The 27,736-nt window shown below is 49.4% G+C and overlaps 1 protein-coding gene across 1 annotated transcript; it reads left to right on the top strand.

Moving 5' to 3' along the window:
• Positions 1-958: 958 nt before the first annotated feature.
• Positions 959-24,319, top strand: LOC122379225 (nephrin-like). Its single transcript, XM_043361232.1, has 16 exons — positions 959-968; positions 1,225-1,354; positions 2,609-2,820; positions 5,114-5,227; positions 6,035-6,238; positions 12,907-13,206; positions 14,042-14,163; positions 14,619-14,787; positions 15,312-15,440; positions 15,993-16,154; positions 16,619-16,784; positions 18,262-18,398; positions 18,716-18,843; positions 19,966-20,068; positions 20,281-20,537; positions 23,257-24,319. The coding sequence occupies exons 1-16, from the start codon at positions 959-961 to the stop codon at positions 23,356-23,358; spliced, it is 2,445 nt and encodes an 814-aa protein (XP_043217167.1). The 3' UTR covers positions 23,359-24,319.
• Positions 24,320-27,736: the final 3,417 nt, after the last annotated feature.

The raw sequence follows: 27,736 nt of genomic DNA, 5'->3' as shown, positions 1-27,736 counted from the left end.
TTTTACGTAAGATCGGAGTAGACCGGTACTGAAGTTGCTGCAAACCATCGCACTTGTTTTAATATAAAGTGCTATCAGTCTCGGATCACTGTTCCGAGCCATTATAGGTTGTTTGTTCACTCCGTGTTTTACGGGCTCACTGTAGATGCATTCGACGCCGGTGGAAGAAACGCAGGCAATTAAAACTTGCCAAAAGTTATTATCGCTCGAGCCCAAGTTAGCCAGATTGAATGACGAATAGCATACAGCACGGTCATTTACTGCTAACTGAGATCGAGGCGTCGCAAAGTTCCGTAGAAATAACTGGGACCGATGATTTTTTTTAAAGGCGAAACGAGATCTTCTCAAAAATCAATCATCCATTTTATTTTAACAACTAAGTTAACTTCATTAGTTACACTCTCGGTTATTGGATTACATGCTGCTGTTTTAAACCAGCGTTCCATTAGGATATAGGTGCGTTACATTTTTTTTTTTTACTTAAAACACTACCGAATAGAGAAAGAAGAAACTTCTAGGCGCAAAATAGTTTTGTGTTGATGGCCAGGGGCATAATGTTCTTCTACTGATCTATGCTGTCTTCGGAGTCGCAAAGGTGATCGGGACCTGCAACTGGTAGGATTTGGTTCGTCATATATTTTCATAAGGTCAAAGAAGTTACCTAAAGGTGAAAAGTTTCAAAAAAACAATATCCTCAAGCCTTTCCTAAGGCTCCTTTCACGTATAATATTCTTCAACACTGACGCACACGACTTTTGCAGGTCTTTATGGGAAGAAGAAAAAAGGTGAGCACCATTTTTGTTACACCTGAACTTTTTCCTCGTGCCGTTGCTAGCATTTCTTGCCCCGGTGTATCCGATATAGCTATCTTTATAAGTTTGTGCCGCCCCTGATCTAATGTGTGTGACTTTGGCGTTCGGCGAGGTTATATGTAGGTGTCTGTAAAGTTTCTGACGCCATGTACGGCCGTGAGTAAATGGGTATGTCTGTACAGTTTCTCACGCCGTGTCGAAATAAATGTCTAATGTCTATAATGTCTATAATGTCTAATGTAATAAATGTCTATAAATGTCGTGTCGAAATAAATAAATGAGAGAAATGTCTGTCTCTCACACCCCAATGCCACCCTGAGTTCGTCTGTCACATCCCTGGCCACTGTCAAAGCGTCTCTGACACTCTTGTCCCGCTGCGGATGCCTCTTTCACACCCCGTCGTCACCGACAGACCGGCTGGTGCACGTCGCTGCCGTCGAGGGCCAGGCTGCAGAGCTGCCGTGTGATGTCAGTGCTCCGGTGGTCGGGGACGCGGTGCGGCTCGTCCTCTGGTACTACGGCACCGAGGGAACCATCTACACGTGAGTGACGCCGCTGTTTTTATGTTCCCGTGTAGGAGAGAGACTTATCTTACCGAATTCGATACACGTGTCCATCTCGCCTAATGCTCCGTCCGGCTACTATAGCCAGCTTTTCTTAGACAGATGACGCACTCCGACTATCGCTCTCGCTGTTGTGACCGGCTTTTCGTGTCGTGTATCTATTTCGGTGTTCGTATTCCGCCGGATGGACACGGCCTGTTATGTTCGCTTTTCCGCCGCGTCCCTGAAAGCACTCGGACCTGAAACATCTTGTGACGGCCCTGACACTCGTATAAAGCAGCCGAGCGCGAGGAGGGGCGACGGCGCGCCGCGTGCTGGCCAAAATACCCGAGTGGCCGAGGCTCTTACCAATCAGGGTCTCCCAGTAACGTCGTTTCTGCGGATCCTCCGTTTGCTTTAAGTTTGAATCTGATTGTATCGATGTGACACGTCTGGCACTCAGAGAGCTCCATAAACTTGAACGAGACCAGATAAGCCGTTTCAGAGGGCTCCACAGGTCCTAATAACAGCGATCGGTTGGCGGTTGGACGGTGCAGGCACCGCAATCCACATATTTTCGGAGATAAAAGGACGTAGATTGAACGTTCAATGACGTCGAGCGCGCCTCATCTCTACACATTCGACTGCGGTGATATATGGTGTGCGCTGATTCCTATGGAAGGCGTGCTAAATTGGACTTGTTCAAAATGTTTCCGAGAACGCAAAGCCCTCCTGAACATCTCCGGGAAATGTTCATTGTTAGGATACCATAGACTTGTTCCGTATATTCATTCAATACCTATTTTGATTACTAATGTTGTGCGCTAAAAAGCTAGTTATAATAGGTGCCCAAATCGCAATTTAATTAAATATGCAACAACACACGGTTTTCAGGTAGACTTATATAATTGATTTGAAGAAAAAAAATTATTCGTACCATGTACATTTCATGATTTGTGCATAAAACCATTTATACCATCATGTAGAAATCGGCCGTCATCAGTATCTGAGTTGCAATCAGATGCACTCAGATCGGCAGCTGATTTGTGACCTGTGGCCTGTGACCTGTGACCTGTGACCTGTGACCTCTGACCACTGACCTCTGACCTCCTTCCTACCTGTGACCTGTGACTTATGGCCTCTGACCTGCAACCTGTAACTACTTACCTGAGAGCTCTGACCTGTGACTCGTGACCCGTGACCTGTGACTCGTGACCCGTGACCTCTGACACGTGACCTGTGACCTGCGGCCAGGTACGACGCGCGCGGTCGCAGCGGCGGCGCGTCCGGCTCCCACTGGGCGAGCGGGGCGCTGGGCGGAGACCGCCTGCATTTTCATGTGGACGGGACCACAGCCAGCCTACGGATCAGCGCCGTCAGTCGAGCCGACGGCGGCGTCTACCGGTGCCGCGTGGATTTCGTCGAGTCGCCCACGCAAAACTCGCGCGTCAACCTTAGCGTCATCGGTGAGCTGAACAGACGCGCCGGGCTGCGATAGAAATGACTTTCGTCTTCTTTGAACACATTATGGTCACTCATATTATGGTGAGCTTGGGAGCTCTCATATTGCGTTACACCTAGCTAGTTAGTTGTGTTTTCGTCAAGCGGATTCTAGGCAAGCAGAGAAACTTACTTTATACAGCACTGCGAGTCTGCGCTAATCGCGCTGAAGCATCACCACTGCACGTCTGGCCTGAGATCGGGTTCATTACCTTAGACGACCGGAGATTCTCCCGTCTCGATTGAATGCAATATACTGGTTTGGATTTAGCATTAATTCCCCGCAGATCCAATGAAATTTATGAAGGTGGCGAAGGGAGCTTCCGACCCCGCCTATTTAAGGTCTTAGCGGCCGTAAGTGGGCGCTCGAGAGATTGGACAGATGCTTTGTGTGCGTCCGGGGGGATTAGCGCTGCCGTTGACAGTGGTGATTGTGCCTCGGTGCCGCTGGTGCAGTGGCAGGACCACGTCTCCGTCTCACGAGTATCACACTTGGCTAAGGCTATAAACTTACGGTAGTTACTATCTGTTCAATTGTCCCATTTCTTTTATTTGATTTTATAAAAAGACAACAAGCTTATACCTTATAGCATCTAGCTCGCAACAGCCGTCATTATTGCAAAATTTGTTTGTTGCTATGCTTCGTTGCGTGTTCGTAGTGGTTTTGCTATCGATTTTGTGATGTGTCAAACTCGAAAGTCAAAATACATGCTCTAATTCACTAAAATGTCCGCCTCTCTGAAAACAAAGTTGCTGGCAAACCTGTTAGAAATCCTTACGTCAACACTCAAATAACCCAATTAAAAAGTTCATGCCTCTACATACAATGCTGCGAAAGTTCAGACTACGCGGCGATGAATGAGCCGCGAGCTCGCCTGGAATTTATGTAGACTGTAGAGTGTAGACTGTCCCGGACAACAGCGTTGAGTGGCCGCCTGGAATGTAGACTGTACCGGATGACATCGCTGCGTATGTAGGCTTTGGTATGGGGGTCGCCCGAAATTTAGGCCCCTCTAGCGCTATACGTATAGTTGGGTAGGGTATAGCTACTGATGCTTCGTTGAGCGCCATAATCCTGCCAACAAATGTTTTTTTTTTATTCGCTTTTTATCTTTTGCCGTTTCCAGCAATGCCCAGCAACCTTTTTCAGCCCCGATTTTCTTCCAGTGAACAGAGGAATATTTGCGTAAAATATTGCTCCTAATTAAATGAAGAGCTCGGAGATTTACACTGCAAAAAAGGAAGAGAACGCGATACCTCTCTTTTCAGGAAGCGTTGCAATTTGCATGCATTAAAGTCCTAGCGGGCTTCTCTCTTTTTATGCAGGACCCGGGCGTAGAGGGGCAATTGGCCTGGTCCGCTGCGCTGTTTGTAGTAATACCCGAGAAAGGGTCGGAGGAAGTCTAAGGAAGTGTCCGACCCCTGCTAATCCCACTGTCATGTTGCACCTTCAGTGGTCTGCCCCTCTGTTAGTCTGTTAGTCTCTGTTGGTCTGGTTTGCGCTGCGGCGCCCTGCCTTTACCCCGATGTTGGTCGCGGTGTCCCGTACCGGGCTCCATCTTCCCGTCTAATGGTGCGTCGGCGACCGTCAGCGATACATCATCTAGCCCCATGGCCCGGCGTCCCTGCGTCCCCCTGTCCCCTCCCCACCTCTGACACACCCGGCGACCAATCTTGGTAGAGCGACCCCCTCCCGCTGCCGGCTGAGCTGGAACGTCGCCAGGGCACCGACCGATCCGTCACCAGCGTCTCCATGAGCGCAATACCGGGGACGGGGAACGTCCCAGAGGGCGGGGCCCAAACAAAGGGGACACAAGCGGAGCATAAAATGCTCTTGTTGATATGGGTGTTTGGTGGCAATGTTCCCAGGTCAGGGTAGTTAGCGGATATTTCTTGGATAATAGCTATAATTCAACTCTGTTTTTCCTCTGGTTGTGATTTGTGACTGTGTTGCGCTTTTGTGAGGCCTAGTCCGAATGAAATCTGCAGCAGAGTAAACGCCGGCTTCCGCGTCTTGCCGGATGGTCGTTATAAATCAAATGCATGATTAATTGCTAAGTGAAATTTTCAACGTGGTCCAGAAGCTGTTGCTCTGCTGCCTGCCGTGATAGGGGAGTTCCATCATATATACGCATAGATGTCAAAAACTCAGCAGTCCGATGACTGACTAGTATGAAAGAGCAGACCGATCATACAGGTAGCTCTGCAGTCTGTTTGTGCCGAACGCCCGGTGACCGTCTGGTACTCGTGCTCCCTCAGTTCCCCCTCAGCGACTAGAGGTGCTGGACAGCTCGGATAACCGTCTCAAGGAGGACACCATCGGACCACATCGGCTGGGCAGCTCCGTCAACATCACGTGCGCCGCCTTCGACGGTGAGATGACCTCCACCACAGCCGCCGGCGCCGACGGCGACTCTCAGAGGTCCGATATTGGCCCCGGTCCGATCACTGAGCTTTCCGGAGCGGCCGGCAACCGGACGTCGCCCGGGTCCTCTGATTCTCTGCGCGCCGTCCGGGGAAAAACCAAACACGTCTATAAAACTCTTGTTTTTATTCGATATTATAAGGCGCTGCCGTTTTTGGGCCCTTGGTTGCACTAGGAAATGTCGGAAAAGGGCCAAATCTTTGATTATGGGGGATCAAAATGGGCACCGCCTTGTGACCAAGGCGTGCACGGTGGCGATAGCTGGATTTGGAGCCTATCGCGAGGGGATCGGACCGAATCGTGCCTAAGTGGCTCCATCATATGAAACGGCGCTTTTGTCGCCCATACTAACACCCAACTTCCAGAGCATTGATCCGTTCTATTTATGCATTCATCACTTTTTGGCTTCCAAAATGACTAAAGCGAAAGTTCTAACTGCTAACCGAGTAAGTTCTAGCCATAAGCCAATTACGGCGCACATTGCAATTGGCAATTTCATAGGGAATGGATAGCAAGTGTAATGTTTACAGCCTAGTTGGACTGTATATTTCTTTCGTGAAGAATAGGGCAAACGGCAGCCAAAGTATAACCGGTGCCCTGTGTTGGGAAACATGTCACACATAGTTTTTTACATTATAAGTAATAGCGTCTCAACTCTCAATGCATAATTTTGTATGTCAAATTAATGTTTCAATGCCCATAAAAACCATGTGACTGCTCTCTGACCTGTCTGGTATCGGGCCCGGTGTCGGCAGGCTCACCCCCTCCGAACGTCACGTGGTGGCGGGGCGGTACCCGGCTGGGCGGCCCGACCCACTCTGCCTCGGACGGCTCCGTGCGCTCTCCCCTCCGGCTGGGACCTCTCAGTCGCGCCGACCACGGCGCCAGGCTCACCTGCATGGCCGCCTTCCACCCGTTCAGCTCGGCACTGACGACATCGGCCGTCATCAGACTGTTCCGTGAGTATCGCTGAGGGGAGGGGATCAGGTCAGTGGGACAGGGAGGGACTACGCCGTCATCAGGCTGGAGGATCGCCAAGTGGAGGGGGGAAGGGCATGGATAGGCGACCGTGAGGTCAAGTTAACAGAGCTGTGGAGCCACGACCAGTACCCACCCAGACGTGCTCAAACAGTTACCTTCCCTTGAGCATAGCTGCCAGCAAAGTGAAAAGGTTACAGTTCTAGAAGACACGGCGTTAGCAAAAGGCCAGCGTGTTGTCGGAATTAAACGCCCGAGTAATACAAATCAACTGAGACAAATATTGGAGTCGTTCTCCGCATTATCCCTGGCCTTATTGTGCTCGCCAATGGCATTAGCGTCTGTACCGTAATTCCACCGAAGACCCTCGGAATTCCCTGGATAGGGGAAAACCCACCTCGCCCACATAACACGTGCTGACTGCTGACCCCACAGACACGTGAACACACGGTGCCCATGCCTCACAAGCACCCGTCGCTGCTCCAAAATGCGACACCCAGACCCAGGGCTCTCAATGCGACACCTGAGTCCTGACACTCGTAAATGCATACCGGCCGACCCCGCCTTAGCTGTGGTAGGTATACACTTTGTCAACCGTGGCTGAGCTGCAATATACGGTTCCGTTAATCAGTTTACTGTTATGGACGTTAATCGCCGTTCACACACATACCTACCTGCTAGTTCCGTTGTGGTTCCGTCACGCCTGTGGCACACGTGCTCGACCGGAGTCAACTATTTCCTCAGCCTCCCGGCTAGTAATTGCCACAAACGCCGCAAAGCCCTGGCAGTGAGTTAGGCGGCACAGTCTACCAGCCAGGCGCGCCGGCCAGGCGGCACAGTCTAGCGATCAGGCGGCGGCACAGCCTACCAATCAGGCGGCGCCCGACTGTCGGCGCGGCGGTAACTTGCTACGCAGGCTGTCGGCCCCGCAGGACAAATTGCACCAGTGATAAAAATGATATTTAGGTGCACAATTATGGGTTTTTATTGTTGTAGCATTGAAAAATGAGTGAATATAGAATATACGTATGTTATTAGATCTAATAGCAGTTAAGGAAAATGTAGTCGGAAGGCAAGGCAGTTGATCACAAAACGGCGAATTGAAAAAATGACACCGCTGTGAATTTTTGTTGCTGATGTTTCTTTAAGAACCTCACACTCGCAGTTCTGTAACTGCATCACGAAAGCTCCCACCTGAACTAATGCTTTGTAGTCGCAAGTTCTCAGTACCTCACGAATATTTAACTCCGCTTACTCCACAGATACGCGCTTCGGTGGCCTGCGGTTAAAGTTTCTCGCTACGCATATTGTAAATGCATTGGATTTCAGCGTGGTCGTGTCAGTTGCCACAATGTTACCCATCAGACCAAAGTTATTCGCGTGAGTTTTACATCGTTTCAGGACGTAAGTTGTTAAATGACGTCGCAGTCCCATGCAAGAGTCCATATCAGCGTAGTCTGCGTTTGAGCTGCACTTTTCTACATCATGTCAGCTCAAACGGTTAGACTTCAGGCTGAACTTTATGCAACACGAATTGTGAATGACCCTCGCGACACGTGGCATGCGAAGGAAATCCACTTAAGTGAGAAATGATTGTCTGTACCTACCGCAATTACTCTTCGCGCGAGAGTTGGCACAGGCTCGTACGAACCCAATTGGGTGCAAGCTTTTCCACTTTGGCAAAAACGTTCAGCTGCCCGAGCGGCGACCAGCCGGCGCGTGTGCGACAAAGAGCAGCCGGGCGGACCGCCGAGCAGATCTCATTAGGGACCTTTGGGAGATGAGGCGTCCCAGTTGGACGGGGAGCGTTTTAGTGCCGCGAGTCGAGTCGGATGGAGGAATCGCTCTGCTGACAGAAACGGCAATTTGGACCAGGCGTAAAAGTAATGAACATATGTATGCATGCACGTTATCTGTCTGACTTAAATATTACTCAGCTCAGCTCGAACTCGGGAAGGCGACTGTTAACTTTGAATTTTGAGGCATCTCAATAAAACAGCGCTGGGTAGATAAACTAACTAAACACCCAGCTGTGCAGTGTGCATCGCTGAACTCGCCTCTGTCTCATTTGAAAGTGTCAGCAGCGGACTTACATATGTAGTTACACGACTATCGAATTGGCATCCGGTGGTCGTCTAAATGTCACCGCCATCTGTCACCGTCATTCGGGACCGATTCGAGAGTGGCTCATACATTCATGAGCGTGTGTACAGTGCATGAGACGCCGGCGGTGTCCAATTGTCCACGGCCGCCGGTCCCGTGCGGCCGGGCTGGGGCCGGAAATAGACGCGCGCCGCTCGACCGGCCGGCGGCACATATATTTGAACAGCTGCCGACCGATCGGGGCTGCCGACGCAGGCCTCCTCCAGTGGCCGAAGACCAGGCGGTGGGGGCCGGAGCGGCGCGAAGGCGCACACGAGGCGGCCGCGGCCGTACATCAGCGCCCACGGCACGGGAACAGATGCCGCGCGGTCGACTCCGTTATCAGTCGCCGGAGCGAAATGGCCGCACTGGGAGGAGTTTCAGACTTTTTATTGGCGTAGCCATGCGAGTTTATAAACACTTAACAGGGTACAGATTTTGCATGGCAATGAATAACGCTGCACCTCGATGGAATTGAAGAACTGCCTATTATGGACGACTTTTAGAAAAAATTGCCTTCATTTATATAATTTCTGGCCTAATCAGACGAGCTGAATGTCCGTCCCATGACTTGTAGATTTTGAGTTAAATTTTAATTTTATTGACATTGGCTCCGCTTCTGCAATAAAAACCGGAAACTCTCCTCAATACCAGGTGAACTTTGAAGTGACGAACATTAGTTGTAACTTTTGTGACATTGTGTTGTGCCGTAATTTTTGTTCTTTGTGTTCCATTCAAAGTAAAAACAATTCAAATGGAATTTTAGGAATATTCATATGTTCCCAACAGAAATATGCTAAGTGAACGACGCTTGGATAAAAGCGTCTCGAGTGCCTCAACCCGTTTCGAGAGTATATTGTGGTCAGTCGTCCAGCACCCTCGGCGTCAGCCAGCAGATACGCGAAATAGAAGCGCACATAACCTTATATGATAGGGATGATAAGTATACCGATGCTTGCATATATAGGCAATAGGCATACATGCTAATGCGTATATACGCCAGCATATGTGGAAGCATATACTATATATCCGTGTATACGAATACTCACTGATGGACTGTGCGATCTACATTGCGCCGGTTCGCCTGACCGCCTTTTTCGGCCACTAATGGATCCACTGCCCGGATACCTTGTCTGTGTTAATTGCTCGTCTGGGAGCCGTCCGTCATCCAGTACGAGGGAGAGGGAGAGGGAGGGGAGAGCAGCGCTCGCCGGCTGTCCGCGACCCCTCCCCCTCGTTCCTGTGACCCGGATAGGACCGCTGCCGCGCCATTGGACGGCGCGCCGAGGCGAACCAGCCATACATCTGCGCCGAGACAAAGGCCCGCACCGCACCAACTCAATGCCCGAGTTCGGCTAACTTTTACCCGAAACATTGTTTTGCAGGACCATTTGCCGACGCCTTCCAAAGTTAGAAGTCCTAAACAGGGACCGGGTAGACGACAAAAATGGAGACGAATACTGATGGAGAGACAGCAATTGATAACACGACTAAAAAGTGGATGGACGACAGCCGATGAAAGATAGAAAAGAGCGAGAGCGGGAGAGAGAGAGAGAGAGAGAGAGAGAGAGAGAGAGAGAGAGAGAGAGAGAGAGAGAGAGAGAGAGAGAGAGAGAGAGAGAGAGAGAGAGAGAGAGAGAGAGAGAGAGAGAGAGGAGAAGAGACAGACAAACGGACGCTCGATTATCGTCGTCTGCCGTGCTGCTCTTCATCTTCGTTTGAACATGGCTGGCGATAGTTTGACAGTGGCATTGTATCAACCTTTTTGTGGGCTGTCGTTCGACCATTTGACCTCCGGGCTCCGACGGCAGTCTTTTGAGCTCCCGGCGATCCTTTGACCTTCCCTGAGCAGCTCTCTGACCTTTCTCGATGCGTTGCTTCTCTGACCTCCCCGATAGCCGGCTGACCCCCCCCCCTCCTGTTACTACTCTGACTGACCCAGTGTGACCCGTGACCTCTATTGACACCGGCGCTGGTCCTTCTCTGACTTCTCTCTGTTAGCTCACTGACCTCCCCTGTCTGACCCGTGACCTCTGTCGGCCCCTCAGCACTGGTCCTCTGACCTCCCCGTCGGCCCTCTGACCCGGGACCGCTGCCAGCCCCGCGGGCCGCGGCACTGCACTGGTCTGGCTCTGGCAGATATGGTCGCCGACTGTACACGGCTCTGCGCTCGACAGAGGCCATCAGCGTGCGGCTGCTGGCCGCTGCCACGCTGATGGCAGCCATCGGGGGCTGTTGGGAGCCAGACGGAGCTGCCAGCCAGATGGACACCATAGCTGACTGGACAGACAGACGGCATATATGGAACGTCAGTCGACAGTCGCCTTATAGAACTGCCGGACAGTCAGCTCAGAAAGACTGATGAACGGATGAACGGACGGTGCTTTCTTGTGTAGAACTGCCGGGTGGACTTTTTATTTACAAAATGCAAAATCGAAAAGGAAAAAGAAACTAACGAAGGGACAGGATATAAGCTGCAGACTGTTGGTCAGACAATGCATTGTCTGTGCACACATGCATTGCAATACCTACATAACAAAGCACTTCAACGTCGCTCCAAATGATAATCCTGCTACGAGACAAGCTTTATTATAGGCGAAAGTTCGAGTGCTTGGGCCTGCATACAGAATATCGTTCATAGCTCTTGGTCTGACGGTTTAACCTAACCAGACATGCCAAAAGGAAAGCGTCATTTCCTCAGCGATAAGCGTTGCTCTTCGGAGAAACGATAACCAAACCTAAGACAACTGTAAAATCAGCACACACGGCCTGTTCCGCTAATAACTGAGACGCCGATTAGGCTGTCGTCTTCATCAACCAAGTCGGTCAGTCTGATAAATACACAATGCACACATCCGTTCAATGGAGGTCGGACGACGCTAAGAAGTGAGAAATGTTCAGTTGAAGGTTACTGATGAGTGTTTTTCCTGCTATTTCACTAAATGTCAGCTGTCAAGAGCCACTGAGGGGTCAAGCTTTGTCATGCCCCTCTCCCATTCACCCATCTACTAGTAGACAGTAGGTTTTTAGTAGACAACTGAGTCCGGTTAGAGGGCTGTCTGTGGTCGGACAGAGGCTAGGGCCGCTGGGGACCGCGCCGGTCAGAGGGCCAGCTGCCCTGTGCAGTTGGTCAAAACTCAAAGGGAACACGTCAAAGGTCTGGAACCAGTCTGAGATCTTTTTGTAGTCGGTTGGTCGGTCAAAGGATGGGTCAAAGGAACAAACAGGAGACAGGCTAGTGTGCCGATCAAAAGGACAATCTAATTACCACTATAGATTAGCAGGCGCCTCTGGGTATCTTCATGTCCACGTTCGCCGTTGTATTGCCATTACCCCCTCTGCCTCGGTCTTATACCGTCCACCGTTGACCGCGCTCTATTGGCCGGGCCCCGAGGCGATCCTAATGGGGTCAATGCAGCAGAGGCGAGCAAAGACGTCAGTTGGTTCGGTCACGACAGCACCGCAGAGGAAGTGGAATGATGGCAGCGCGGAAGCTGGGGGGGGGAGGGGGTCACGCTCTCTTCGGTAGCTGAGAGGGTGGGGGTTGGGGGGGGGGGTATGGGAGAGGGTGGAAGACGAGGTATGGAAGCAACGGTGCGTGAACTGTAATAGCTAGGCTGAATAGATCGGTTTGACTGTATGCGAGTCAAACAGATGTCAGTCATGTCAAATGTCAGATTGAGATAATGAAACTAACTTTCCGTTTTAGTGACCGGCTTTGCATCAGTCCAGTGATGAGACCGGCGAACGCAGCTAGATTTCGTCTCCGGTTTCTCAAAGTGGCAGAAATTGGGGACGATATACTGCGATTGTGGGCAGAACCTTTCCTGAATCCTGACTTGACACTGACGGAGTCTGTTCCGCGAATTTAGCATAAGGTTAACCGTCCCCGCCCGCGGCTTCGGCAAACTTTCTAATGCAATTAGTCTCCCACGCGCGGCCGGCCTAGCTCGCCTGTGCAGGATCGATGGCAATAGGCGTTAATTGATGTACTTCCTGGTAGAACAGGCCCAATATCTGTCATTGTTCGGTGAGACAGTCCCATCCAATATGTCTCCCAGCCAGCTGGCAGGATTGCAAGCATGCAGTTCATAATATTGGTAATGTGCTGAGCTGACTCGGCCGACGGCCGCCCCACGCTCCACAATCGAATGAAATATGGAAATATCTCACGTTTCGTGATCGGCAGAGATATTGAATATTACCAGTGCTCCCTGAGCTTCTATCACAACGAGACATCATTCAATGATGTTATCCCGGGAACAGCCTGCACATACCGCATATTGCATACATTATTCAGCTTTTTGCTGAGATTGCATATGACAATGCATCAAAGGCGAATTTAATTATAAGGTTACCAGCGGCAGCGACCCACACTGGCTTTATTGCAACAATAAAAGGAAATCAATTGACCCTGTACTACTGAGTTGCTATCCTGTATTGAATGAGAAACGTGCTCCGATTTACCGATTAACCGCACAATGACAGCCTGTGTCCTGTGTTTCAGTGCCCCCAGAAAGCGCCACCATCCACGGGCCGGCCGGGGGTCGGGTGGTGGCCGGTCAGCCGGTGACCTTGACCTGTCAGGTGACGGGGTCCGAGCCGGCGCCCGTCATCAGCTGGCGGCTGGGCTCGCAGCCGGCGCCCGGCGCCCGCCAGCAGCCCAGTGCTGACGGCAACGGTACCGTCTCTGAGCTGACCTTCACCCCCGAGGTGTTCGACCAGGGCCGACCCGTCACCTGCAGCGCCGCCAACCCGTCCGCCGGCGGGCCGCCAGTAGAGGACATTCTACCCCTGCACGTGCAGTGTGAGTGGGGTACAATGGTGCTGCGCCGACAGACGGGGGCAGTTAGATGTCCCGGCTGCCGCGGCCAGTGGGTCGGCCAGGCGATAACGACCGCGTCTGAAAGCCGGCAACGCCAGACACTGGCGGATGGGCCGGCCGGCCGGCTGGGCATTCTGGGTGACGATTACCGGGTGTAATAACAGAAAACGAGCTCTGCAGATTTCGTATTTGGGGCATTTGGCGCGGCGTTCGTCATAATTCAGTAGTGGGCGAGCGTGATCGCCGCTCCAAATTAGCCAATCTTCCTCGTTAGGCGAGGCACGACTGCGATATAAATCACATACAAATGTGCCATTGCGAACATATTCTATCCATTTGCCTGAGTTTATGTTGAACTTCGTTCTTCTTTTGTATTGATTAACTTTGAGTAGCTTGTTATGAGATGTAAGTAGCCCCAGCACAATACGATTAATCTCATTTTACAGCATCGACGGTCAAGGGCGTGAGACGCTTTTAACTTCCACCCGGCGTCAGATTTGTCGCCTGTGTTCTGGATACCGTTTTACACCGTTCCTCCCCTCTTTCAGATCTGCCGTCCGTGTCAGTCTACCGTTTTACACCGTTCCCCTCCTCTCTCAGATCCACCGTCCGTGTCACTGTCTACCGTTTTACACCGTTTTTCCTTCTCCTTCAGACTGTGTCACTGTGTGTCATTTTGACACCTCTCCTCCTTCATCAAACCAAGGGGCTATGTCGCTGACTGTCTGCCGCTTTACATCCTTTCTCTCCTGCTGTCAGGCCCGCTATATGTGTCGCTGACTGTATGTCACTTTTACACCTTTTCTCGCTTTTTCAGACCCACCGTCCGTGTCGCTGACGCTGCGGCCCGAGCGGCCCCTCCGGGAGGGACAGACAGCGCGTCTCTTCTGCAGTGTGCGGGCTGAGCCGGCCGTCACACAGGTCCGATGGAAACACGAGGTAAATGTCCGAGACACGGCAGGATGGCGACCATCCGACGGTGGCTATACGCGGACGACCAACAACACACTGTCTGTTCGAGATGACAGGTTCGTCTGTGAGAGATATAGAGAGAGCTGTAAACAGACCACTCCGTTGAAAAGAACGAAAACCAGCAACACGAAGGAAAACAACACGAAACAGGCGAACTCCATTTGTTTTTGGGAGTGTTGTTTTCCATGTCAGCGTTTCCCGTTTCTGCGGTGAACTTGTGCAGTACGCACGTAGGATGCTAATAATTTACCCGTCTAATTGGATGGCTCGCTCGAATTCGCATAGCGACTCCTCTTCTAAATTTTTCCCAGCTGAGCCAGGGCCACAGACAAATAACTCTGCAGAGTGGTAGTTATGTGTACCTGGTGCAGACTGAACCACGCGTCCCACTCGAGGTCGCCATCATTGATGCATTGTTTCAGGGCCTCTGGCTGCCCGAGCTGTCCCCGGGGAGCGCAGAGACAGCGCTGAACGGCAGCAGCGAACTGACACTGGCCAATGTGCGGGCCAACGTCTCGGGAAACTACACCTGCCAGGCCACCAGCCCCCTGGGAACCGTCCAGAGCCAGCCCGTCACGCTGCGAGTCCAATGTAAGACACGGCTAATTCAGCCTGAGTTCCGTGTTCGACGCGGATGGCTCACTCAGAGAAGGACGGCACTCGAATGTATCTGATGTGGGCTAGTTCAATTACAGTCGCTAAATTACGTCAATACAATCGCACTTCATAGTACTGTTAAGCAAAAACACGAGTCTTGTAAGGTAACATCAGTTGCTTTGCATAATTCATTGCAAAGTGTTATTGTTCAACCTCGACTGGACAGTGAAGAATAAGCGTGTGCCGTATCCCTGCATTTTTATTTTTAAATCGCGTTTCTTCCCCCTCTTCACCTCTCTGTCTCTCTCTCTCTCTCTCTCTCTCTCTCTCTCTCTCTCTCTCTCTCTCTCTCTCTCTCTCTCTCTCTCTCTCTCTCTCTCTCTCTCTCTCTCTCTCTCTCTCTCTCTCTCTCTCTCTCTCTCTCTCTCTCTCTCTCTCTCTCTCTCTCTCTCTCTCGGTGTGTCCGTGTGTTTGTTTGCTCATCTGACATCTCGGTGGCGGCTCTGTCCGGTTTCCAGACGTGCCGATGTGTGTATCGGACACTCCTACAGTCCTGGAGGCAGCCCGGGGTGACAGTCTTAATGTCAGCTGTCACGTCGCCTCCTTCCCCAAACCCCTGCGCTTCCGATGGAGCTTCAACAGTTCAGGTTGGTTGAGAAACTCAAATACCATCCAACTCGTGCAGTCTCGACATCATTTAATTTTCCTCCTGCTATTCATCGGTAACTTTGCGCTCAAGAGAAGTTTACTGTGAAACTAGATCAATAGCGCGCGCGCGCTGCGACTTATTTGGACCGGGCGCGGCATTGAATAGTATGTATGTACACACAGTAATTTTGAATGGTACCCGGACCTGAGTCTAGCAAGTCTCAAAGAACTCGCTGCCCAGAGTCACAGTATCGCGGCATTGCCGCCTACGGGCGTGCACCGGAGAAAAAAACTGACGACGATTGAGTGAAAGGATGTTTTTCTTTTTATTGCATTCCCTAACGCAAGCTTAATAGAAGTGACGTTAAGTCAGCATAAGTTAGTGCACTTTTCGTATAATATCAACACTATTGAAAGCAGTGTTTGAGTAGTCTCGGATGAAATGGAACCAAGAAATTCGTTTACGTTTTAAGAACTTAAGCCTTCAGTGGTATGTTAAGCGTTCAGTTGTGCTAGTCTAGTGTGGTTAATTCGATTGCCGACCTCTCCAGACGCGCTGATACCACAGCGGGAGTTTAGTAGCAGCCTGGTGAACGGTAGCACCCTCAGCTATACACCTCAGCTGCCGTCAGAGTTCGGCACGCTACTCTGCTGGGCGACCAATGAGCTCGGGGAGCAGCGCGCGCCCTGCGCCTACCTCGTCCAGCCGGCAGGTGAGTGGTGCCGATTGTATTTTTTTTTTTTTGATAATCTGCAATCAAGCGCTATATGTAAATACTCTCGTCTGACATATAGGTATGCGCTACAGATAAGCTATAAGACCAGCATTACTGATGTTTCTGATATTACTCCTTTGGACGTCATGTCATCATCTTCGTCGGATGTGAATTCACTCCTTCTCACCACTGACGTCTTTCTGTCGTGCCCCTCAGACGTGTGTGACAATTTGTCTGGCCCGGACGTTATTTCATCGAACTATGAAGCCAATCCATCGCTCCCCTTCCCCCGGAGGTGCCCAGCCCTCTCTTGAACTTCTGACACCTCTCCATCTTCCCTCAGACGTGTATCACCCTCCATCTGAACCGGCTGGGTTTCTGACACCCCTCCATCGTCCACTCTGACGTTCCCGACCCCCATAAGAACAAGTTAGACTTCTGACACCCCTCCTTCCCTTCAGACGTTCCCGACCCTCCGTCGGACTGTGTCATCATCAGTCGAACCGAGACCGCTCTGGTGGTCCGCTGCCAGCCGGGATTTGACGGCGGATCGAGGCAGATGTTCAGGATGGAGGTGTGCGGGACCAGCGGCGGTCACCAAAGGAATGTGACCTCAGCCAGCGCCAGGTGGGTGCTGGGAGCTGGGTGCTGGGTGCTGAGTGCTGGGTGCTGCGTGTTGCTGAGTGGCGGATGACAGCTTCTGGTGCTGGTTCTTCTGGTGCTAGCGCCCCCCCCCCCCTTAGTGATCAAGCAAATAAAAGAGGTCTACATTAATAAAGCCGAAAGTTTTATATCGGAGCAATTTCCGGAAGTGAAATGAACTCAATCATAATCGTTCAACGAACATCCTTCTTCGACCTTCACTTATTGAACAAGAACATTTCAGTCTTAGCGCCCTTTTCAAACAGACGTATGATCCATGAAAGCCAGAGCCACGTTTGAAATGATTAATAATAAATTATGAGCCAGTAAGACCTAACGAGCAGCCTGTGTTCACCGAAAGCATTCGAAGCTTTTCATGTGTCCACACAAACGATATACGTATGCGCGATGCGCATGACTTATTATTTCAAAATAGATTATCATCATAAATTGTTGCCAACGAAATTGTCATCATGATAATATTCATGTTTTGAAGAAAAAAAATCGGTGAAAGTTTCGGTGAAGGAGTGAAAAGGTGAAGGTGAATTTTTCACCGCCGAAGGGTTCATTTAATTGTTCCAAATGCACATTTCAGTACAGTCGATAGTCGATACAGGCGTTTGTGGATTAGTCTTGATGATTAAACTCTGTTTGAACTATGTGTAAAAGACACCAATATTCATTAAATTCACATCTCAGGCCCCATTTTTTTCCACTACTGGGTTTGAAGGGCAGTGAGGGTGCCGATGCGATTGCAGAAAACGACCATATTACCATCAGATTAAGCCGGGCGTTAAAAACGAGCTTCTCCGGGCGATGAATGGGGCATTTCCGAACATTAGCACTCAATCGACAGCGTACACAGTCCGTCATAATGTAGGAATTCCATCGCTCCTAGGAAATGACTTCATCACCTCACGAATGCAAATGTCGGAAATTTTATCCCTCTCTCGGATGGAGCGACGAACAAACAATTTAAGCGCCGGAAACTTCTCCAATGGAATCTCGGAGAGTTCTCGCGAGTTTTGTGAACTGTGGGCGGAGCGGGCTGTTGTTTATCGAGACTATAGGTTGGGATTCAGGCTCATTCGGATGTGGTTTTGCTGGATCACCACCTCTGTTATTGGGAGGCATTGGCATACATACAAGAGAGTGCTGAATAGGAAGGTGTGCTGCCGGTAAATCGAATCACGATTTCAACGGTGAATATAGACAGTGGATTGTGGAACAATCGGCTTAGGGATGGCGTGGTCGACGAAAGGTTTGCTTTGGTAGCGCTAAACAGTTTAAACAGTTTATCAGCATTATCGGGGTCTATGAATGGTGTAATGACTAATGACTATGTGTAATGTATATCAGATCTCTATATTATGCCTAACGATCTAAACGAGGCTCAGGTAAACCTTTAGTGCCCAGCTTGCCTTTCCACAGCTGTGATCAAGTCAGTTTCTGTTTCCCGCAGACTGCGAGCGAGTGGCCTCGAGCCCGGCCAGCAATACCACCTCTCCGTGTACGCCGTCAACAGACACGGTAGCAGTGCGGCTGCCACCCTCGTGGCCAGCACGGCGGCAGACGAACGGGACGCCCAACAGCACCACGGTAAGCGCTGGCCGCCTCGGATCAATGGTTTGAATGTGGTGCTATATGGGGTCGCATGTATTTACATCGACTGGTGTCTGTTGGATACGAATGATTTTAAAACTTGGATAAAAGCCTTGAGCACACTTGACGTAATTTTCCCCAAAAGAAGTTTCGTATACCTATACGTGTTCCAAATGGATGGCCTCATATCCAGCAACTGGACAGAGGACAGCAACTAAATGTCGGGATATCTACTTGCTCGAACGCAGCCCTGCCTCCCCCCCCCCCGGCACTGACCCGGCCCCCATCTGCGGTCTGCGTGCGCTCTCCGCCAGGGTCTGTGTCCGAGCTGCTGCAGCTGACGCCGATCCTGGGCGTGCTGATTGGCCTCGTCACCGCACTGGTGCTCACCGCCGCCATTCTGGTGGGCACGCGTCGCTGCCGCGCCCGGCCGGCCGCTAAGGTGACAGGCACAAAGGGAGGGACGGCGCATAGCGGCATGTGGGGGAGCCGCGGACGGGGAATACGGGAATACATGGGAAACTTAACCCTAGAACGCCTAGGGGGGGGGGGGTTGTATCAACCCCCCCTCTGAGGTTTTTTCGAAGTGCACGCTAAACGGCTTGTCGTAGCGGGCTGAAATTTTCAATACCCTCTGGGGCAACCTTTGCGCATCTTTTGCCGAAAAAAATTGATCGGGTCATGTCAGGTCACGGAGTTATGACGTCATAAGAGGTACAGCCTCCGGCCGACAGTTACCAAACGTGTGCGCCGAATCCCTAGGTTTTCTGCCGGTGATACCCACATTGTTTGATGGATCATGATGAAACTTCCCATGCATGTTGGGGCAAGCATTGGCTATCGTGTGGTGCAAGAAAATTGACCGGGTCAGGTCAGGTCACGGAGCTATGACGTCACAAGAGGAACAGCGTCCGGTACTATTTTTGAAAAGCGCCCGAACCACTATTTTGCTAATTCTTGTCACCTCAATGGGAATATGCAGCAATATTAGCTTCTATAGGGAGCAAATGGACCTCCCAAATCCAAAAATACAATCAGATTTCAAAAATTTAAATTTTGATTTTTCGAATTTCTGCCGCCGACTGTGACCTTGCCGACTTCCGGCGCTCCCAACGCGCCATTTTTAGAGCTAGGGAAACGAAATACATACCAAACGATAGAGAATTGATCAAGGAACACGATAGTGAAGGTTTCAAGTCGATATCTCCCACCGTTTTGCCGCAATCGCCGCGGAAAGTTGAAAAAGTTTGATTTTTTTCGGAAAATTTGACCTTTGACCGGTCATAAGTAGGTCAAATGTTGACCTAGGACCAAAAAATATACCACCAATCGCGAGATCTCGTTGAGAGCAATCCGTTGGTTTTTTCCGCTAAGCTCTACGACCTTCCGTTTCGAAACGCCAGGGGGGGGTCGTAACAACCCCCCCCCCTGGTCGTTCGTGTTATGAGAAATGGCCTGGTCGTGCGAGGGTTAAGAAAATGAGTGGTTATACTCGCTGCCTTTTAGAATAGGAATTGCATACCTTATGTCACTTTAAAGTCAAATACAATTCGTCTTATTTCAGGAAAACCCTCAGGAAGTGTCTCATGTGCAATTGGTGAACAACCTCAGTGATCTGGGAAGTATGGAAGAAAAACATGATCCCGACCTGATACCACAAAAGACAGGTGCGTGATTTTCGTGTGTTTCTCTGTCAGTTGAGCAGCGTGCTTTTTATCGAGAAGTGACAGTTACTTACAAGAAAATACACTTTTAGAATCCAAATTCTCCTGTTCGTTCGATATTTTTCCCGCATTCAATTTTTGCCATAGCATTTACTGATAAGTAGGGTTCGATAGGGCGGCATCTTCTAACGGCAGCGTCGGTGCATTCATTTCAGAATGCATCGACCCAGAAGAGAAGCACATGATTGAGCGGCTACGCAACAGTCGTTTTCCTCCGCCACCTGCGCGCTTCGGAGACAGCTCTACCCTGTCTCCTAGTGAGACACGTCTCCTGTCACCTAGTGAGACACATCTCTTGTCTCCCAGTGAGACGGGACTGCTGTCTCCGACCTCGAGGACACTCCCACGTCCCGAGCGCGTGTCATCTTGTGGAACTCAGACAGCCCCACTCAGCCCGCGAGGGGGTCACAAGGTAAGAGCGACACAACTGCCAGATTATAACAGTGGCCCGAGCAGGGGACACAAGGTAGAGCGCGAGGACCGTCAGGACGTGAAGGCACTATACGTACGGGCGTAGGGAATGACGTACTTGTTACAAATTATCGCATAAAGGAAGGACGTCGGGGTAGTTGTGCCACGACTGCCAGAACGTGGAAGTCGCGCACCATTCCAGCACCATACCTGTTGCGCCAACTGCTTCCTGCACTATATCCATTGACCGCGAATCTTACCTTAATCTAAAGTGAAATGAATTACGGATCATTGTCATGCAGCTGCCAATGTCAGTCTTCCTAACCAATATGGATGACCCAATATTGTCGAAAATATATTTGCATTGGGCGCGGCTCTCGCCATCCGTAACTTTTCACTGCTTTGCTAATGTTGAAGTCGTGATCGCCATCATATTATATAGCATAATGCAAATAAGATGCTCTTGCGCACACATAGTTATGCATGTACCTACGCAAGTCAATAACTCAGCCCTCGCCTCATTCTTTTTAGCTGAATAGTTCGTGAAAGAAATGCCCACAAATGATCATATCATGGCTACTTGTAATCTGCTCAGCATGCGTGAAATTGATTGATAAGAATTGAGAATTTATGTTTGACGACGATAGTAAGACTAGAAAGGTTACTTTAATCCCATTTCCCATTGAGAGGTGGAAGACAATCTCAAATGGTTGCTATGCCACCAGACCGGCAGTGCAAATGCCGCTCTCCGCTACCGCGCACAAAACGCCGCTCTTCCTGAAAGCGTGCCGACCCATCCTTGCAGGGATTTTCTCGATTGAGTTCGGGAGAAGATTCAATTTTCTGTCCGCTGGCTGTATTGACACTGAAACTGATTGGCCCGTTAGTGTTGCTCCACGATCACACGTCTCGTCAATCGTCAAGTTATGTCAACATAGAACATGCGACTATGGGCTTCCTTTCCCGGCAGGCCCGGCGCCGGTGCCGGGGCCGGCGCAGAGCTATAGAACTCCCCGGCGGTCGTAACGGCACCCGGCGCCGAGGGACCGTCTCTTCTAAATCTGGCAGTTGGCAGCACCATCCTCTGTTCCAATGACGTCATTTGTGAAAAACGTCCGCCGCTCGATTCTGTTGACAAGAGTGAGAGCTGGCAGTGGCCGGTCCGAAGTGCGATCAATGGTCTCGGGCCGGTAGTGTCTCTGGTTGGTCCGGGACGTCGGTGGTCGGACCCCAGCCCGGTGCTGGATAGAAGAACCGAGCAGCGCCGCTCCAAATACACCTCCCGGCGAATGGGGCCGCACCACCGGCAATCGTACTTCGTGATTAGTTGCGAACTTCTGCTCCAGATGGCCAATCGACGTAAATGTCCCTCTCGAAAATGGTTGTGTGTCGGCCACCTGGAGATTAATGGTTTCCACCATCGACTGGGAGATAATACGAACGCCCAACTGCAACAGCAATATCGCCCTGAAATGCCACGATAAATACGGATGGCCGAGGTATAGCTTGTATAGCCTCAAATAAATGGTTTAAATTCGAAAAGGATAAATGTTTCGACAAGGCATTATATTTTGAATTATAAAGATGAAGTTAGCCGTCCTTTTTTTTCTCTCTACCACCGTCAATTGAAAAGGCTTAACACGTTTGAAGCTGGCCGTTCAAGGAGCTACTCCAATTCTTCCAAGGAAATCAAGACTATTATTCCTAATTGCTCGTATTTATGCCAGAGTGAAAACAGTGCACTAGCTTGGTCACTTGGTCCGAGGACATTCGGTTGTTCTGTTGATTTCCGAACTATTCCCCCCCCCCGCCATCGCTAAACGGGGAGTACCTATGATGAGACGTCATGTTCAATGTGACGTCATCTGTCGTGATGGAGCTCACGCCAGGCGCCTCGGCCTATACGAGGTCAGTATGGGGACAGCGGGTCGAAGCCGCAAGATGAGAGGCTTCGGCTGCCGCAGTGGCTTCATTAGCACTGTACGTGGTATGAAAGTCAACGCAGTCGACGCGACGTACTTTGAGAGGTTCCGATAATGCTATTACGATCAGAAACGTGCCTGGTGTGGGTATTGGAAAGCTTTCCAAACTACCAACAGGCTGACTGTATGGGACTGAAAAGAAATCAGCTCCCTAACCCGACTCTCAACTCAATCCATATTTCTAACGCTGACAAAGTCGGTTCCGGCGCAGTCAGTCTCCCCGTCATGGCTTGAGCTCTAAAGGACTACTGATACCGAAACCGTCTGGTGAAAGGAGACACATACCTATTCTGGCTCTCAGGAAGACAGCTAGGCCTTCTGCGCTTAGAACGGTCCTGAGACTCAGTAGTCAGTCAAACGTGCTGAGATAATTTTAAAGCGTGAAATGGTTGGAATTTAGTCGCACATTTATATCTCCATGCTACAGCAAGTAAACACGAATAACTTAATAGTTTTCAGGTAAACATATTTAGCGAGAATGTTACCACAAACACGTTACCTATACTCAAGCGGAATCAGCAGCGCTTGTGACCTTCGTAGTTCGTGGATTCAGGATCATGACGTACCGGAATAGTCACTCTTCGCACTTTCCTTTCAATGACAATGGAAAAATTAACGAGGAATCTGCCCACTTTTCTTCCTCTCATCATGCCTATTGCGCTAAATGCTCACGTATGTGCATAAGCTTGAACATATAAATACCTATGTGTCTGCCATTTTGATTTTTACTTTTTTCAGAGCACGACGCTGCAGCTGATGCGCCCCTCTCGGCGGAGGAGCTCGTCATCTCTCCAGCAGGTGCCATCAGTAAGTGGTGGTCACCTGCTCACAAAGTTCTAACGCTCAAAACGATCACTTCATGATGTCGCTGCAGCTCGTGGCTACCGTGGCTACCGTTTTTGTGTGGACAAAAAGCCTGAACACGAAGCTACGACGAAGTGCAGTGACCAATGGGGTGTTTGTTCCTGAACTGTTCAATGAAACTATTGACATATTTGTGACATTTATTGATGTTTATAAAAGTGTGATCCTGAAGCGAATTGTGCAAATGTGACATGACATTCGCGTTGAACTTCGTGATCTCCTTGACTGTCAGCACAGGTATTTAGGTGTGATGGACCAATGATTCAGGATTGTTAATGTTGTTTATCTCACTTATCAGTTATCACGCTATCCATGCTACGTGTAGTGCTTGCGGCTTGCTAGCATTCCATGCAACATGTAAATACCTACATTAAAAAGCTGTTTATGTAAATATATTTGCGAGCCTGCACAGAATAAGCACCTCTAAAATATACACCCCTATGTGATGTGAAATGTTATTTGTTGTTTCTCACAAATCTAGTCTCTCCAAATGAGTTTGTATAGCTATTCATCGCTGTTCATAATCGCTCATCACCAATCAATAATTACTTATACAAGAAATGCTTTTAAAATGCGGTTGAGTGGTATGATGGGAGTAATGTAACATTGTATTTTAAATAGGCTGCCTGCGACACAAACTGGCAGAATGTTGAATGTCAAACCTGTTGAACAAGCGTCCCTACAAATTGGAGTGGAAGCTGATGATAAACGACAAACCAGATTACGACACGAGACATGTTTGCCTAACATGACTACCTAGCGACTACCATGCCTGATGTTCTGAATGCGACCAGCTACAGCCGGCTGAGGTCCCCATACAAAACACCTATAGGAGCTAAATGAGGACATTGGTAGATCACTTTTCTTTCATCAACGGTGATTTGTCTCATAAAGCGAACATTGTTTATGCATGTGCAACTAATAGAGCGATCATCCTTCATCAAGTTCGTGCCGGACGATCGAGCCGAGCGGACGTGCGCCAATTTTGTCTCGTGAAGACTTGGGTGTGGTCGGTGTGGTGATTTAGTGGTAGGCCGAGGATATTATAGGATTAAAATAGTTTTTTTTTTGTCTCAAGGCTATTATAATTGTTAACGTAACCTTTGACTAGAGTTTAGACTTCTCACTTTCAAACCATTACTTGTTTGCAGTTCAGCATAAAGTAAAGTAGCATCTGCGCATAGAGGTGCCATGGAGGAAGGGGATGTTAAGAGACTTATTCAGGAAGCTGTTAAGGAGGTGACTAGTGAGATGGAGGGAGAGATGAAAAAAATCTGGGAGGAAAACAAAAAAGTGAAAGAGGAGATACAAAAACTGAAGGATGAAAACCAGACACTGAAAAAGACCCTAGCAGAACTTGACCAGGCCTTAGATGATGTGGAACAGTACAGCCGCAAGGATTCCCTGATCTTGGGAGGTGGAGGCTTTCCGCAAGCCAAAGCTGACCACTATGAGACTCCTTCTGAGACTCGTCAGCTGACCAAAGCCGTGATCGAGGAAAAACTAGGAGTAAAGCTGAAGGGACAGATATCTGCTTGCCATCGCTTAAAAAACAACAAACGTGTCATCATAAAATTCCAGGATCTGGATGACCGCAATGCGGTTTACGAATCCAAATTCAGTCACACACAGACAGCACAGGCAAGGATCACCATCCATGAAAACCTGACAGCCAAAAGATCAAAGCAGATCCAGCAGCTGGGTGATATGTGGGAGGCTGGCCAAATCTGCAACTATCATACCAAGAACGGCGTCATCATGGCACGCAAAACCAGAGACCAGAGATACATCCCCATCCGAGCCAACATGACCAAGGACGAAATCATCCAAGCTGTGGAACAGGCCCCAAAAAGAAACAACACCCCACAGTCATCCAACCAAAACTTCCTTCGCTCCCAGACCCTGAACAACATCCCATCAGGACGAGTTGCTGAGCAGAGGGCTGACCTTGAGGAGTTTGTGGTCACTCGGAACAGGAGAGGTGGCAGGGGTGGGCGTGGTGGACCTGGACAGAGGGGCTCTGTTTAAACCACTGATGATCTTTGAAGGACTGGCACTGATTAAAAAAAAATATCTTAGTTAACTAGCCAGCACTTGTGCTATCACTACATCTGCTCAATGTCACTTGACAGGGAATCTCTTTCAGCTGTGCCAAACCTATTCGCAACTTTGGTAAACATCATTGGAGGAAGAACTTTGGCTTAGCATATAAACAAACAATGCAATGGTTTTTCATAAATGTCCCTGGACATGCTCCCGCTCACACTGCCAGTGTGCTATTGGTGTGGCGTGGGAGCATGTGAGTGAGTGTGAGTGTGAATGAGTGAGTGAGGCTGCACGTCTGCCTGATGCAGTTAGTGCAAACAAGCCCAAACTCTACAACATAGAGCTTTTAACACAGAGCATCAGGGACATGTAAATAAATTTGAGTGCAACCACTCCTGAGCACATTGAAAATTATGGAGTTTCCACAGCAAAGACTTGCTATGGCAATAAAACAAAGTTCTGCCAAGGAGCAGACTGAGACCTGGAAAACAGGCTGAAGGACATTCCAGTTATTACCCTCCAATGTTGGTTTATCTTAGTGGCAACTGAATAAATATGTTGAGACTAACACTACAATGTTGCTCAACAGTAAGCACAGAGCAATTCCCCTGACTGAGCGATACAAGTTTTAGCTGAGTGCTGGTATAAAAGAGTATTGTAAATAGAAGCCTATAGTTTTGCTTTTGAAATAGCTTTTCCTTCTATGATCATTCAGGTGAAATTGATGAGCTATGCCAGGGACCTGCCTGCTTCTCTTACCTCAGGATGTTCTTTAAAAATAAAAACAGGCTATCCTCTGCTCACCAGCATGTCTCAAATCATCAGCCCCCCCCCCCCCACACACACACTGACCTACCTTAAGTCCCTTGTCCTTGCTAATGTTTAAACGTGTCTCAGCCTCCTCTGGTGAATGTTTGCAATATCATATGCATGGCCATTTTGTGGCTGATTTCATTTTGATTTGAATCAACCGAACACATGTCACCTTAATGCAGACATAAACTTTCACCCAATGAATTAGCCTCAAACAAGTTTGAAACATTGAAATTAATATAAAACACATTTAATAACATAGTAAGGTATTGGTATTACCTTTCTTCTATCATCCCCTGCCAGCCACTGGCAAGGCCCTATATACCAGGTAGGGTCGTCCGGCGATTCTACCTTTTCGTGACGTCAGCTCGTGACGTCATTTGGAGTCAAGTCTCGAAGCCCCGTTCAATCCCCATGTAAATGAGCGATTTTCGAAGCACTGTAGAATAAAGTCTGCACAAGATATATCAAACCTAAGTATCTTATCTGAAAGAGCAGACAATTTTCTGCAAGTTATCTATTACGTGTTTTTCGCTAAATCTTTTGCTTTTTTCACAAAAACGTAAAATGTCCCCCCATGTCTCCGCAGCCTCCCTGCCGCCGGCCGCCGGGCGGTCGCGGTAGTGTAGTGGTTAGCGTGCCCGCGCAGTATTCCAAAGGTCCCGAGTTCGAATCTATGCGGTGCGGAACTTTAATTGCAATTCCAAGCTGAATATACGCACATCCGTAATAAATTATTATTCGTATAGCTAAACTGTCACCAAGCTATCCATATAAATTGACTTCACCCAAAATATCGGCGAGATTCTATTAAAATATAAATTCAAATATGGCGGCTTGGACTGCCGCGTGCGTTAGGCTCCGCCCATAGCTCCGCCCACATGCGTGACGTCATTCGTGTTAGTGGACACGCAGAGAGATAGGGGACGGCATGGGCCTGACCACTGGTACCTACACAGCCCCACATTACAATTTACACACGAGACCTTGGCTGGTACTACAAAACACGTGCTTCCCTAATTTACATATTCCTTATGAATGGGTAAGGTAAAACCACAGGGGAGCAATGCCGCTTCAACCCTATTGGCCGTAGTGTCTAACGGTGGCGGCAGGGGCGGCGCCACGGGTTTTCGATAGGGGGGGACGGGGACCGAAAATCGAAAATCCCAAAAGTAGATACTGATCGTGTATGCAAAAAAAAAAACGAGGCACGTAACGCCGCGAAGCTTGGCAAGGCCCAAAACACATCGAATGGTGCATCCCGTTTCCAAACTTATCCTAGGACACCTAAGATCGATCACCTTTTCAAGCATCCTTGCCTCTAAATCAAAATTTGCAGTCTTGCCAACTCAAAGCTGGTTTCCTACAAGCTGCGAATTGCTTAGGTATGAGTAGCAGTGCCAGCTATTCTTACGTTTCGTACTTTCAAATTTTCGATCTTACGTCTGGTCAGCTTCAGGGCTTCACCATCATATAGTCATGGAGGAAAAGTGGG

Source organism: Amphibalanus amphitrite, unplaced genomic scaffold (assembly GCF_019059575.1).
Source record: "Amphibalanus amphitrite isolate SeventyFive unplaced genomic scaffold, NRLGWU_Aamphi_draft 000073F_arrow, whole genome shotgun sequence".
Lineage (NCBI taxonomy): Eukaryota > Metazoa > Arthropoda > Thecostraca > Balanomorpha > Balanidae > Amphibalanus > Amphibalanus amphitrite.
Note: the sequence above shows the minus strand (reverse complement) of the source record. Positions and strands in the feature narration are given on the sequence as shown.